General features: G+C 37.7%; 1 protein-coding gene and 1 long non-coding RNA gene across 2 annotated transcripts; one reads left to right on the top strand and one right to left on the bottom strand.

Annotated features, from left to right (window-relative positions):
• The first annotated feature begins 288 nt into the window (after positions 1 to 288).
• LOC107790656 (uncharacterized) lies at positions 289 to 14362 on the top strand. The gene is made up of 4 exons (XR_001649079.2): positions 289 to 603; positions 2215 to 2261; positions 2536 to 2627; positions 13897 to 14362. It is a non-coding gene; the product is annotated as an uncharacterized LOC107790656 (long non-coding RNA).
• On the bottom strand, positions 9233 to 13890 carry LOC107790655 (disease resistance protein RPP13-like). The gene has a single exon (XM_016612608.2). It carries the CDS (start codon positions 13739 to 13741, stop codon positions 11093 to 11095), a length of 2649 nt encoding a protein of 882 aa, XP_016468094.2. The 5' UTR covers positions 13742 to 13890; the 3' UTR covers positions 9233 to 11092.
• Positions 14363 to 14738: the final 376 nt, after the last annotated feature.

A 14738-nucleotide genomic window follows, 5' to 3' on the forward strand; every position in this document is an offset into this window, starting at 1 on the left:
AATATGCAGTTATCTACTGAAACTTAAAAAAAAATATTGAAGTATTTGGTAAACAAGAGCTTGTAAATATTTTTTTCTATTAAAATGACTTAAAGATATTAATATTATAAAAGAGTTGATTACTATAATATATTTAATTTTGAATTAATAAAAATAACAAATAATTTATATCTTAATTCACTTTCAACTTAAACTGATTGCTTAAGATAATTTTTATAAATGTAATTCTTGAATGCTCATTTCCACCACTTTCAATAAAAAATAAAGCTCTTTACTTCTTATGAAATTTCAAGCGTGCTGCGAAAACATATGGGATGAATATCACATTTGTCAACATTTGTTAAAAGTTGTATACTTATTATCTAAAGCTCAGTCTCATTTCTTCAAGAGCGGTTATTTGTAAGTTCTTCGACCAAAATTTAATACATTCCAAATACTTTGCGATTGAGAACTTTGAGCTCAAGAACAATTGGGTGAATGGAATTTTGAATAGGAAGCACGAGATTATGAGATTAGAAACCTCCATTTCTCAACTAGTTCTTCTTGGAGTTGAAGAGTAGGAGGTTACCCGTCATAATAATTCGTTGATTTCACCTATTTGAGGTAAGAATCGGTCCCCATGTTATGAATTTGGCTTACAATGTTATGGGTATCATTACGTTGAAGTACAATTGGTTAGGAATTTAATTGTGAAATGAGAACTTGGAAATTGTGGGTTTTCATGCACAGATGTAATTTTATTTTTATAACAGTTGTGTTCGAACACGTTTGCGTGCACATTGACAATATTAATAGATGTCTGCTACCTTCCACCCGCAACACGTGTACTTAGAAACCAACTAGTGTTTTTTCCTCTTGTAGAATTTGGAGTTTGCAACCGACTTCTAGGCTACACCTATAGATGTTGGATTTTCAAGCATATTAATTGGATTCTTGTGTCTAATTGATATGGGCACCTTGGTAAGAATTATTATGGTGACATTGATCTATTGATGATTGACCTATGGATTGAGTATGGAGTAATTGTAAGGAATTTGGTTGAGAATAACTGTGAAAAGCATAGTTGAGGGAACCTTGAGTTAGCCAAGACTTCACGTAATGTGCATTGTGATTTCCTATTACTTGAATTGATAAAGATATGAAGCTGGTATGTTGTATCTCTAAATTCTGTGTTGCTTTATAGATTCGTCGAGGAATTGAATAATTTTGTTAATCGGAAGTCGGATTTTAGTTGCACCCAAGGCAGTGGCCTAGTGGTCAATGAAGTGGGGGAAGAACTACAAGAAACCGATTCAAATCCAGCGGAGGCAAAAACACTATGTGATTTATTTCCATCTTCCTAAGCTTAGGTGGTCAGAATTACCTAGACAACCTCGCTTGAAGTCCGCAATCGTGGAGTGCCATTATAAGTTCTTCACCGCGATCGGGCCACTCATGCCATGATCATAAGAGGTAGCAGGCACCCGATGAAATAGTCGACGTGCGCGCAAGTTATCCAGACACTATCGTGATAAAAGAAAGTATCGTTTGAGTTAATTGACAATGGAGGTGAATGATGGCTTGAACTGTGTCTTTTTTTATAAGGTAATGAAGGTGAGCAATAACTTGAACTATGATTTGTTTTCTCATAAACAAGCATGATCATGAACAGTGGCGGAACCAGGATTCACTAAGGGGGGTCAAAATACAAAGAAGTAAACCCAAGAAGAAGCCAAGGGGTGTCTATATGTAGTATATATACATAATTTGTTTTTTGTATCTAACTACACAATGTAATGTTCCGATCAGGATACATGTGGCTCCGCCTATAATCAGGAAATTGATTCCTAACTAAGCATTTATGTTCAATGATTTGAGTTTTTCTATAAAGATATATGCATTTGATATACTCTGGCATGTCGGGAAAAGTTTGAGATTCATAAGTTGATACTTGAAATATGTATGCATTACAAGATTGTTGATATGATATGAATTTATGCGTTTTGAGATTACTACTATATGTTTTCCTATTTCATAGAGTTATACTAAGTTGATGTTAATTGCATATTAACTTCGAATGTGACTCTTGATGAAGTTGGACATCAAGGTGAGTCGTTATATCTATGCCACAATATGTTTTTGTGAACTATTGTTCTAAATGATTTGTTCTGAAATATTGAATGTTTCCCATTCTCTAGAAGGGTGATACATACTAAATGTTTCCTCGTTTTGTAGGAGGATGATATTTTCGGTCCAAATAGGCTGGTTTTTATTGCTCTCAGGTATACAGCTTTCCGTTTTACTAGTTTGGACAGTATAGATTTTCCCTTTTGAAGAAGGTGGTATATGTGATGTTAAGTTTCATCATGTGCACTACTGTAATGCATTGTTAAAAAATCCATCGAAAGCTCTTGAGCAGCATCAGGTGTTCAGAAAACAGGATATGCAAATCCCATTCCTTTTGATTGAGTCTCTCAAGGATAACAACACTTTCATTCCTTTTGTAACCTGATACAGCTTTAAATACTCATCTCTTCCCTATACCTTTAATAACAGGCATGGCATTTGTAGCTGAATGCCAACTTGCTAAGTCCTGAAGATCACAAAGATGAAGGAACCCCAGTCGACCAAAACTGTCATCATTGCAGGTAATTTCTTTTCCATCATAAGCATTTTAACAAATTGATACTCCTTAGGTTTGGTAACAATCCCAGAATAGGCATCAGATCTTCCATAAGTCTTTTATACCTAAGGACTAGCAGTGAGATATAATTTGACAACTTGTTCAAAAGAGGCAGTTTTTATCTCTCCCACTTAACCACAATCTTTGGAGGTTTTGACAAGAAGAAAGAGGTTTAAGGGGTGGAAATATTGCACCAGAATCTTAGCATAAGAGTGCTAAGAATCTCAAGTTCCTGATGGTATTCAAGGAGTAAGAGTTCCTAATATCTTCTACGTCTAATTCCTCTGATCACAACGAATGTATTCAAGTGTTTGTAGACTTGTGAGTCTCCCAAATTGCGGAGTTAGTTATCTGGGGAGATAATCTGAGTGAGCAGTAATCAGGGATCAAGAATGTTTGTAAATTGTAGGCTTTTGAATTTGCCAGTGGAGGGTGGGAGTTCAAATATGTTAGTACTTAATGCCAAAAAACTAGAGATGGACCAAGTTGCCTATGGCATCAGTTGGAATAGAGTTAGCAAAATACATGTTCTCTAACTCCAGCACATACCGATGTTGGAACATATTACAGAGAGCACTGTCTTAAATGTGGATAAGCAAGATGACAGTGGAACAATTAATTAAGACAATACAAAATCATTATTGCATACAATCCCAAAAATAATTCTCTTCAAACCAATTCCACACTCAAAAGAGCCAAAACAAAAAGAAATTAAACACTCATAAAACAAAACACTGAAGGTTGAGATAAGCTCTCATTGACAGCCCTGAAATAATCAGTAAAGTGACAGAAAGCTGATTAATGCTTCCACAATCCAACTTCATCAATGCGAACGTCTTGAAGTGCTTGACAAAAATACCCCATCTGCCATTTCATATTCCATTAACTGCTGCGGTACTGCCTGTGCTGTTAAAAATTGGAATCAATAATAGTGCTTTTTATGTTGTCTCTAAATATGTTAATTTTGTTTTAATAAGTCATGAAAGTGAAATATATTCACACTAAAATTAGCTGACTTGATACTTGTACTGTATTATTATTATTATTATTATTTTTTTTTTGGGGGGGGGGGGGGTGGAGGGAGAAGTAATTTAATTTCTTAATTCTATGTCCCCTCTCAAGAATGAGTTCTTTCTATCATTTTATTATTTGGGTATAATGTTCTGTAAAATTATCACTGTGGTTGAAGTGGAGTTGCGCATCGGCCAGAGTTTTATTGATTCGGAATAAAATTCAAATCTGAAGTAGAGAGGTGCAATGGCCAAGTAAGGTATATGAGGCCATTTTCTAGTGCTGAACTTAAGTCTTTGAGATGTATTGGCGCTGGAACATATGATCAACAAACTATGCATTTGTTGCACAATTGTTTTCAGAAATCATGTAGAAAAGTGGAAAATGAAAAAGGAAACTAATTGGTAATATACCCTACTTGTTTTCCCTGCACATGTATTTATCAAAGAGCACATACAGTGCAAGAAAATTTCTACAATATCAGTTCGTTTAAAAGATAATTAAAAATAATAATAAAATTTCTACTGTTGGACTCATGGACTATATGGCATCTGGGCCCAAAAGGAAAGACTGATCAGAATGTAGCTTTGTCATAGTGTAGCCTTCTATTTATTTTACTTGTGCTTGTAATTGGGCTCATTGTAATTACGGAACTAGCCCATTTTATATTTCAGCAACTAGTTTAGTCTTTTGTATAAGTCACTTGTACTTGGGCCATATATAAGAGGAGGAGTGGACCCAAATCAGCCCATCGGGGTTATTTTCTCTGAATCAGATCTAGAAAGATCTATTTTCTTCTCTCTTCTCTCTCACATGAACCCTAACACGATTTCTCAAATCCCGATCGATTCTCTCATGTTCTCATGGTATCAGAGCTAGATTCCGGTCGATCTCGTCCTCCTCTATCTTCCGATGTTACCCTCATCGAGTTTTGTTGAGGATTTCAATTTTGTGTGGGTATCGATTTGGTGTTCTACATACTGTTTTGTTGGATTTATGGTCGATTTTGACTCATCTCGGCGTCTTCTGACCTGCATTTGTCACTCGACTGATTGTGGAAGCTTATCTACAAGTTTGCGTGGTTGTCGTTAAACTCAAGGATTCTAGGGTTTCACGACTTCATCCTATTTCATCATCGTTGTTGCGTTGCTGAGAAGTGTTGTTTTGAAGGCCATACTTCCGGTCGCGAAGAAATCGATAACTCTGTATATCTGTTCCCTTTGCATGATATTCATCGGATAACTATTCATTATTGAATGTTATAGTAACCATGGGATCTACTGATTTTGATGTGAGTAGTGCATCTGGCACACGTGAGTTTATTCCCAAACCCTCTAGTCCCTTATTTGTTCAGTCTTCAGATGTCCCAGGTGTTTCTCTTGTACCAGTTCCCTTTTCTAGGACAAACTTTGGGGGTTGGAAAAGAAGTATCATTATTTCTCTGTCTGCTAGGAACAAAATTGCGTTTGTCGATGGTAGTTTACCTAAACCTCCAGATAATTCAATAGAGTCTAAACAATGGGATATGTGTAATAACATGGTAATTTCATGGTTAACAAGTTCTCTATCTCCTGATATTGCGGATAGTATCCAGTATTCTGAAACAGCTGAAGAAATATGGAGACAATTAAATAAAAGATATGGAACTGTAAGTGGAACTAAAGCCTTTGAAATTAAGAAAGAACTTGCCTCTACCTGTCAAGGTTCCCTAGATATTGCCTAGTACTTTAACAAGTTAAAGAAATTGTGGGATGAATTGAGAGTTGTTCGTAAAAATCATGGAAATCACTGCACTTGTAGCGCAAAGGAAGGTATTCTCAAAGAGGAGGAAGAGGATAGACTTCATCAGTTTCTCATGGGACTTAATGAAGTCTATGTCAGTGTGAGGAGCAACTTGCTCATGATGCAACCACCTCCAACACTAGAAAGTGCATATAACATTCTTCTTCAAGATGAAAGGCAAAGGCAGATCAATTCTAATTCTCAGTTTGGTCCTGATTCAGCTGCCTTCACTGCCAAAATCAACCTCAATCATCATTCTAGTCCCAACACAAATTATAAGTGGAGCGGTTCCAACAATCAGAGACAATATGTCCAAAGAGTGAATTTTGATCAAGCAAAGGGGAATCTATTCTGCAGATATTGTAAGAAGAGTGGGCACTTAAATGATAAGTGCTTCAAGCTTCATGGTTTCCCTCCTGATTTCAAATTCACCAAAGGAAAGAAAATTGCAGCAAATGCAACTATTGGAACAGAGTTTTCTTCTGACTTTTCTTCTCCTTCTGTTGCTGGGACTACTAACAATGATGCACAAGGTTCATTGGTACCTGGTTTAACCAAGTAGCAATATTCTCAGTTAATGCCTATTTTACAACATTCTCACGAGTCTGATTCTGCTCCTCAGTCTGACCTCATGGCTTCTGCCAATTTTGCTGGTAATGTGCTCATTCCCAAAGTAGTGACTTGTTCTCTTGCTTGCATGTTGAGTCAGTCCTCACCTAATAAATGGATCATTGATTCAGGAGCATCTGATCACATGACTTATAACAAGGATCTTCTAACCAATATTATACCTTTGCCTATTTCTTACCTTGTCACACTTCCTAATGGATATAAAGTTAAAGTTACTTGCACTGGGTCTTTTTCTTTATATCCTTCCATCATTCTTCCAGATGTTCTCTACATTCCATCTTTCAAACATAATCTGATTTTTGTGCACAAACTTGTTTTGTTATTGAGATGCATAGCACAGTTTAGTTCTGACTCTTGCTTGCTACAAGGCCCTTCTCTGAAGATGCCTCTGGAGCTTGGTAAATAAGAGGATGGGCTTTACAAGTTTGTCTGCACTACTGCCTACTCTTCTTCAGCGCAAAATGTTTTTACTGTGCCTACTGCATGTAGCTTTCCATCTTTACCTTCTAGTATTGTTGATCCTAGTTCTAGTTCTTCATTGTGTAACTCTAGTTCTTTTCAAAATGCTTTGTCTCCATCTGTCTCATCTTGTAATGAAGCTACATTGAATAAAATGGACATTATTTGGTATCAAAGACTTGCACATGTTCCCTTTGTTAGAATGAAGGGCATCTCTGCTATATCTTCCTCTTTATCTTCTAAGCAACAATTTCCTTGTGAAATATGTCTTATGGCTAGACAAACCAGACTCCCTTTCCCTGATAGTTCCATTCATAGTACTCATCATTTTCAAATCATACATGTGGATTCTTGGGGACCCTATCATACTCCTACACATTCTGGTTCTAAATATTTCCTAACCATAGTTGATGACTTTTCTAGATCTACTTGGACTCATCTAATGGGTTGCAAAAGTAATGCATTTTCCTTGATTAAAGCTTTTGTGGCCATGGTCAAAACTCAGCTTCACATTACTATCCAAACAATCAGGAGTGACAATGCCCTAGAACTTGGGGGTAGCCATTCTACCATTTCTTACTTCTCTGATAATGGTATTATCCATCAAACTATTTGTTCCCATACACCATAACAAAATGGTGGTTGAAAGGAAGCATAGAACATTACTTGAGGCCTGTAGAGCATTGCTTTTTCAATCCAAGGCTCCTATTAGGTTTTGGGGGGATTGTTTACTCACAACAACTTATATCATCAACAGACTCCCATCTAGGATCCTTCACAATAAGTCACCTTTTGAAGTCCTTTACAATAAAACCCCTTCTTATTCTCACTTAAAAACATTTGGATGACTGGCTTATGCTACTGTAGCAATTCCTCATAGGCATAAATTGAAAACAAAGTGATGCCTTGTGTCTTCCTTGGTTATCTCTTTGCCAAGAAAGGTTACAAACTTTATAACCTAGAAACCAAACAATTCATTGTGTCCAGGGATGTTGTGTTTCATGAAGATGTCTTCACCTTTTCTTCTTCCTCCCATGTTCCCCAAACTTCTGTTGCTTTTCCACCACCTTCTCCTCCTCCTGATTCTTTCTCTCTTACTTCTCCTACTCCTGATCCTGTTCCTTCCACTTCTGCTCCTATATCTCCTGTGCCTTCTTCACATCTTTCTCCTATTTCTGATTCACCCTGTCTTCCTTCTGCTCCTATTCCTTCTCATGTTTCTGATTCAGCTCCTTCATGTGTTATTTCTTCCCTTGTTCCTACTGCAGCAGCTCCTCCTCCTGCTGCAGGTCCTCTCAGAAGGTCTGACAGAACTCATACCCTTCCATCCCACTTGACTGATTATGTCTGCCAATTGCCACCCTCATTCTCTTGCATCAGTACTTTGACTCCTCCTGCTACTTTTGAACCCACTACTTATTCCCAAGCTGCACTATACCAGTTTGGCAGGATGCTATGAGGAAAGAGTTTGAGGCTCTCGAGGCCAATCACACTTGGGATATTGTAGCATTGCCTAGTGGAAAGAAACCTATTGGCTGTAAGTGGGTCTATAAGATTAAGTATAAGGCTGATGGTACTGTTGAAAGGTATAAAGCTAGGCTTGTTATTAGGGGTGACACCCAGGTTGAGGGGTGGATTTCAATTAAACTTTTTCCCCCGTTGTAAAGATGTCCACTGTTAAGTGTCTGATTGCTGTTGCAGTTAAGAGAGGTTGGTCTTTGTTCCAATTAGATGTTAATAATGCTTTTTTGCATGATGATTTGGATGAGGAAGTCTATATGAAGCTTCCTCCTGGTCTTTCTGTCACTACTGCCTCATCCTCTTCCTCTCCTCCCTTAGTCTGTCGTTTACAAAAGTCCCTCTATGGCTTGAGACAAGCCTCCAGGCAGTGGTATGCCAAGCTTTCTCAAGCCCTCTACTCTAGAGGTTATGCTCATTCTCTTAATGATTACTCCTTGTTCATCAAAGGTTCTCCTGGTAATATAGTTATCATTGATGTCTATGTTGATGATATAATATTAACTGGAGATGATCTTGCTGAAATTACTACTTTGAAATCATTTTGGATGCCCAGTTCAAAATCAAAGATCTGGGCACTCTTCATTATTTTTTGGGGATTGAGGTTTCTGTTTTGCCTGGTGGTGTGCTTCTCAACCAGAAGAATTTTTCTCTGACCTTTTGAGGGAATTTGATTGCCTAGAAGTTGCTTCTGTTGTTTGTCCTCTGGACTTAAACTCCAAGCTGAAAGCTGATTGCGGTGACCTATTGGCTCAACCTGAGAGGTATAGGAGTCTAGTTGGGAAGTTGTTCCTAACTCACACTAGGCCTGATATTTGTTTTGAGGTGCAACATCTTAGTCAGTTTCTTCAATCTCCAACTCTCACATGGCTGCTGCTCTACATATGCTGAGGTACCTTAAGGGCACATCTGATCTTGGCCTATACTACTCTTAACTCTTCTGATTTCACTGTCTCAGCCTATTCAGACAGTGATTGGGCAGCCTGCCCGGACACCAGAAGGTCTGTTACTGGCTTTTGTGTATTTTTGGGTGATAGCTTAATCTCTTGGAAGTCTAAAAAGCAGCCTGTAGTGTCTCTATCTTCTGCCGAGGCTGAATATAGAGCCCTCAGCAAGGTGGTGGCTGAATTAACTTGGCTTGCACGAGTTCTCACTGATTTTGGTGTTCAGGTCTCTTTCCCTCTTTCTGTATTCTGTGACAACCAACCAAGCAGCTGTTCATATTGCTAAAAATCCTGTTTTCCATGAGCGGACCAAGCATATTGAGGTCGATTGCCACTTTGTTCGAGGGAAGCTTTCTGATGGTTTCATTCAACTTTCTCATGTTCCCACATCGAAGCAGCTAGCTGATGTTCTCACAAAACCTTTAACTGGATTGCTTCATCATCAATTTCTACGCAAGTTGCAGGTGTTCTCCCCCTCCAACTTGAAGGCGGTGTTGGACTCATGGACTATATGGCATCTGGGCCCAAAAGAAAAGACTGATCAGAATGTAGCTTTATCATAGTGTAGCCTTCTATTTATTTTATTTGTGCTTGTAATTGGGCTCATTGTAATTACGGAACTAGCCCAATTTATATTTCAGTAGCTAGTTTAGTCTTTTGTATAAGTCACATGTACTTGGGCCATATATAAGAGGAGGAGTGGACCCGAATCAGCCCATCGGGGTTATTTTCTCTGAATCAGATCTATTTTGTTCTCTCTTCTCTCTCACATGAACCCTAACACGATTTCTCAAATCCCGATCGATTCTCTCATGTTCTCATCTACACTATCAGTACATTTGATAGTATAAAATCTTTTACACTGTCGAATGTATATAAGTTAAATTCTTTATCGGAAGTGTGAAAAAGGAGAAGTTTTGTACCCCTTAATATACCTGTATATACCTGCAACTATCAATCCCAGACATTCTTTCAAGACACATTTTGAGATAATGAAAGGACGCATGAAGCCCATTACAGAGTTAATTTTTGGCCTTACCTACTAAATAATGTGAAATGTGAAGAGTTCAATGATCGCAGATTTCTCTCTATTTTTTCTCTTCTGAATGAAGTGGAAATTGATGTTGATTTTCCATTCTCTGGTTGCATGTAATGCACAGTTTCACTTTCAAGTTTTCTGAGTAAATTTCTTCCAGTAAAATTAGTATTGAACTGCTAGCAGTTCAGGAACAGACTTTATGACTCTGATCCCTTTCTCCCAACTATATCTGGATTCAGTATGAATTACAGTTTCTTTTTACCAATTCAACCAACAGGAACAGATTCCTACTCAACAGTAATGTAATTTTCTGGCGTAATGATCACGAAAACTTCATCCCAAAAACTCGAACATAAATCTCAATATTACCTTAAGACTCAGAAAAGTAACAAACCAAATTGGCAGAAGACCCTAATTAACCTTAAATAACTAAATAAACCAAATCTTGCAGAAACTGAAGCTTTTAGAAAGGAAATACAACAATCTGACCAGGCATAAGCCCTATAAAATCTCACATTGACAGTGTTGAGGCAATCTCTAAGGTTGCCACAAACATGCTTACTTCTTACTTTTAAAGCTAATGTCATTCAAACAGATGTCTTGGAGTTCTTGAGAATTTGGCATCTTCGACCGAAGTTGCCCATTTTCTGCAAGCCTCTCCTCTTTCATCTAAATTACATTAAACAGTTCCACCATTAGTATTATAAAAAAGACAAAAAGATTGACATTATTTAGAACTATTAATTATAATTTTCATGATACTCGGTTACAATATATACATACAGTTACTTATAGGTGGTCTTTAAGTATCATGAAAATGTGAAAGATCTTTTATGATGTCACTGTATAAAGATTAAACTGTTGTACAAAAATTTATTTAGATGAAAAGATCAACAGAAGTTATAGAAAACTGATATAGAACGAGTATAACGAATCAAATAAATGGTCAGTATGGATTGAAATTTTATTTGTAAGTACCTTCGCGATTACGTATGAGGTGAAAATGTGAATATCCATGATCAAAAGCTTCAGAGTAGCCTCGAACAATCATATATAGAAACCTGGGAAGCGATAACGTGCCTCTGTTTCCATTTTCATTATCTCAAGTAGAGCAACACGTTTCATTCTTTTTGGAATCTCCTGCAGCTTCGAACAACCAAGTATACCAAAACCTTTGATCAAAGGCATAGCAGTTGCGGCAAAATGCCACCTTTCTAAGCCCCGAAGTTTAGAAAGACGAAGGAATTCGAGCTGACCAAAACTGTCATCATTGCAGGTAATCTCTTTTCCTTCATAAGCGTCTACTAAGTCGAGGTTCCTTAGATTTGACAACATTCCCAAAATAGGCATTGGATCTTCAACGAGTCTTGAGCTCCAAAGCACCATCATTGTGATGGATTTTGGCAACTGATCTGAGAGAGGAAGTTTTTCTATTTTCCCGTGTAACCATAATTTGTTGAGGTTTTGACAAGAAGAAAGAGGTTCAAGGGGTGGAAATGGTTCACCATATTCGCAACCCAATATGAGAGTTCTAAGACTTTTCAAGCTGCCAATGACATTCAGCGAGTAAGAGTTCATAACTTTTTCCATGACTAATTCTTGAAGATTGAGTAAACCTACAGCATCATCATATTTCAAACGATCACAACGAATGTATTTAAGAGTTTGTAGACTTGTAAGCTTGCTGAGCTGCACAGCTCCTTCATATCGAGCAATTAAATGTCTCAAGTTTATTAGGTTAGACATCTGGGGAGGTAGTATGCATGAGCTACGATCAGGGTTCAAAACTTGGAGAGTTTGTAAGTTTTTGAGTTTGCCAATGGAGGGTGGGAGTTTAAAGTCATTAGCACCTAGCAAACCTAAGAACTTAAGATGGACCAGATTGCCTATGGCATCAGGTAGTGCAGGTTGAGTGAAACGGATTCTCTCCAAATCTAGCACATACAGATGTTGGAACATATTGCAGTAAGAAGTAAACTTCTTACTGTCCTGGCTACCTATTTCTACATCAAAGAACAGAAGTGTCCTTAACTTCAATGTTGAAAAGTCAAGTGAGAGGTACCTTTGTGCTTGAGCATGAATGGCGTGTCTGTGGCGCGAGAGGGGCACAGAGTGCTTTCTTGGATCATAAATATCGAACAAGTTTACCTCTGTGGCCTTTTTCACGGCAAGATCCCGAAGTAGGTCATGGATTCTACATCCAATAATCTTCTCCCAAAATGTTTTTGCCACTTGAATCAAGCTTCGTCTTACTAGCTCATTTAGGAAGTCCTCAGCGACGTCCTCCATTCTTTCTCCCACTCTAGGTATGAAGCCCTCGGCCATCCACAAGCACATCAACTTTTCTGTGTTGATCACACTATCTTCTGGAAAAATACCAAAATAAAGAAAACATTGCTTGAGCTCTGTTGACAAATCATTGTAGCTTAATGATAAAATGTGAGAGATCTCAATTGAGTTATTCTGCATGTGATGCCAAAGGTGTGCCTTCACCTTTTTCCATTCTACTAGTCCTTTTTTATGGGAAAGTAACCCGCTTAGTACAACAATGGCAAGCGGTAAGCCTCCACATCTTTCCACCATTTCGCTAGCTATTCTTTCCATTGCTGGAGACCACCCAATGTTGTCAAACTTGTCTACGCGACGCAGCTTCTTGCAGAAGAGGTCCCAACTTTCTTCTTGTCCTAGGAAACGAAGTTTATATGCAAAACCTTTGTTGTCCGCACTTTCAGCCACATCCTCCTTGCGCGTGGTAATAATAACTCTGCAGCCCTTCTTGCTATCTGGGAATGCTCTTTTCAAACTTTCCCATGCCTCTTTATGCCATACATCATCAACCACCAAAAGGTACTTGCGCTCTTTCAATAGATCACGAAGGTAACTTTCTAAATCTCTCTCTGTCATCTTCTCCAACAAATCTAGAATTTCTTTGGTGCAACCTTGGATGGATTTTATGATATTTCGTAGGAGATCTGGGGTGTTGAACTCTTGAGAAACACATATCCAAGCGCGTGTTGGGAAGCTAGTGATTAGACTAGGGGAGTTGTAGAGGTTTCTTGCAAGAGTGGTCTTGCCTATACCACCCATACCATAAATGGAGATGACACTTTGTCGAGGCTCTTCTTTGAGAAGTTCAGCAAGAAATCTTTCAATGACTTCCTGAAAGCCAACAAAAATCTGATCCTGATCATCTGCATAGGAGGTAGTTCTCCTCAATGTTCTAATCAGAGCGGACCGATTGTTAGACCTATTACTTGGCCCTTCTCCTGCAATAATATTGATATTTCTGATACCATAAGTCTCTCGTTTGCGAGAGATATCCATGATGCGTTTCTTGAGGGATTGGATCTCCTTGCCGACATTGTAGAGTTTGGTCTCCTTCCTACAGATGCAAGCGCAAGACTTAAGACGACTAGCAAATCCATCGTTAGTACTGCCTTTTCCTGCCACATTGGAGCTATAAGTCTCCAATATAGCGACGGTGTCATTAGCAATAGAGCTGATTTCAAATATCCATTGTTGAACTCTTAGATCTTCAACTTGCTTTTCTTCTGCATCTTTGAAGAAAGATTGCATGAATAGCAGCTCATTTCTCAGCCACTGCACATTCTCTCTCAGACTTCTGCGCAAGGCAACTTCTTGTATGAGGAAATTGCCCAGCTTTTCAACTGCAAATGATACAAAAGCATCAACCATTTTCAGGAATCTTTGTTTTAAGAAAGTGTTGTTCTTCTCGAGTGTGCAGTTGATGTCATTCCTAATGTGCTATATATATGCACTTGTATTATGCTTTGTTCTGCTTTTCACTTTTTCTTTTTAGATATATATATTATAAGTTTGCCTGTGTTCAGGGAAAATGCCACTGAGGAGGAAGCATATTTTGATTAAAACATCAAACAAAGAATGTATAGGGCGTGGAACAGGAATTTCAGAGTTATATTTGTCAGACAACTCATCCCAAGATTTAACTAACCCACTTTTTCCTGATTCTGTGGAAACACCAACAGTTTTGGGATCTTTGCACAAATAGCTGGTTGGATCATTGTTTATTTTCGCTAGCCGGTATACATAGAATATGCACTGATTATACACGTATTGTACATATATTATACATTCTCCTGCTATTTTTTGTTTAAGCGGTTGGACGAATGACTATTTAGGTTAATTCTTCAAAGATTTTTTTTTTACCTTTTCAAGGCCATAAGAAAGTTGTAGTAGCTGCCACAATAACTGAAGGTTGCCAACCTTAGTACTGTAATAGCCAGAGGTGGATTCAGGATTTGAAGGCTCCGGGTGCCATATTGCTTTGGACTTTGACTTGATGCCTTTTGAACTTTGGTTCGGATTATTCGTCTTTTTGGTTTATATAGACAAATCGATAAAATAATTAAATAATTATAGTGAGCAAAGCATAAAAGTTCACTAATATAACTAATATCAACAAAAAATTAATATTAGTCATTTACAATTGTCTTCGGCGAATTTTTATATTCTGGAATTATGATTTGACTAAGATATGGACAAATAAGACAAACTCACTATAGATGCATGTTTAGATACTCATAGGAAAAACTTAATAAAAATCAGAAAGTTTTTTTTTAATTTTCAGAAACCGCTTATGTTTTAGTGATTATTAACTTGCTATAGCTACCATTTACTAAATTACTTCATATAGCTATGTTTTCAGTTGTTA

This window comes from Nicotiana tabacum, chromosome 23 (assembly GCF_000715075.1).
Source record: "Nicotiana tabacum cultivar K326 chromosome 23, ASM71507v2, whole genome shotgun sequence".
Lineage (NCBI taxonomy): Eukaryota > Viridiplantae > Streptophyta > Magnoliopsida > Solanales > Solanaceae > Nicotiana > Nicotiana tabacum.

What these genes read in the sequence shown, in the direction of transcription:
- LOC107790655 (XM_016612608.2), bottom strand. Translation starts at nt 13,741, where the DNA reads ATGGTTGATGCTTTTGTATCATTTGCAGTTGAAAAGCTGGGCAATTTC.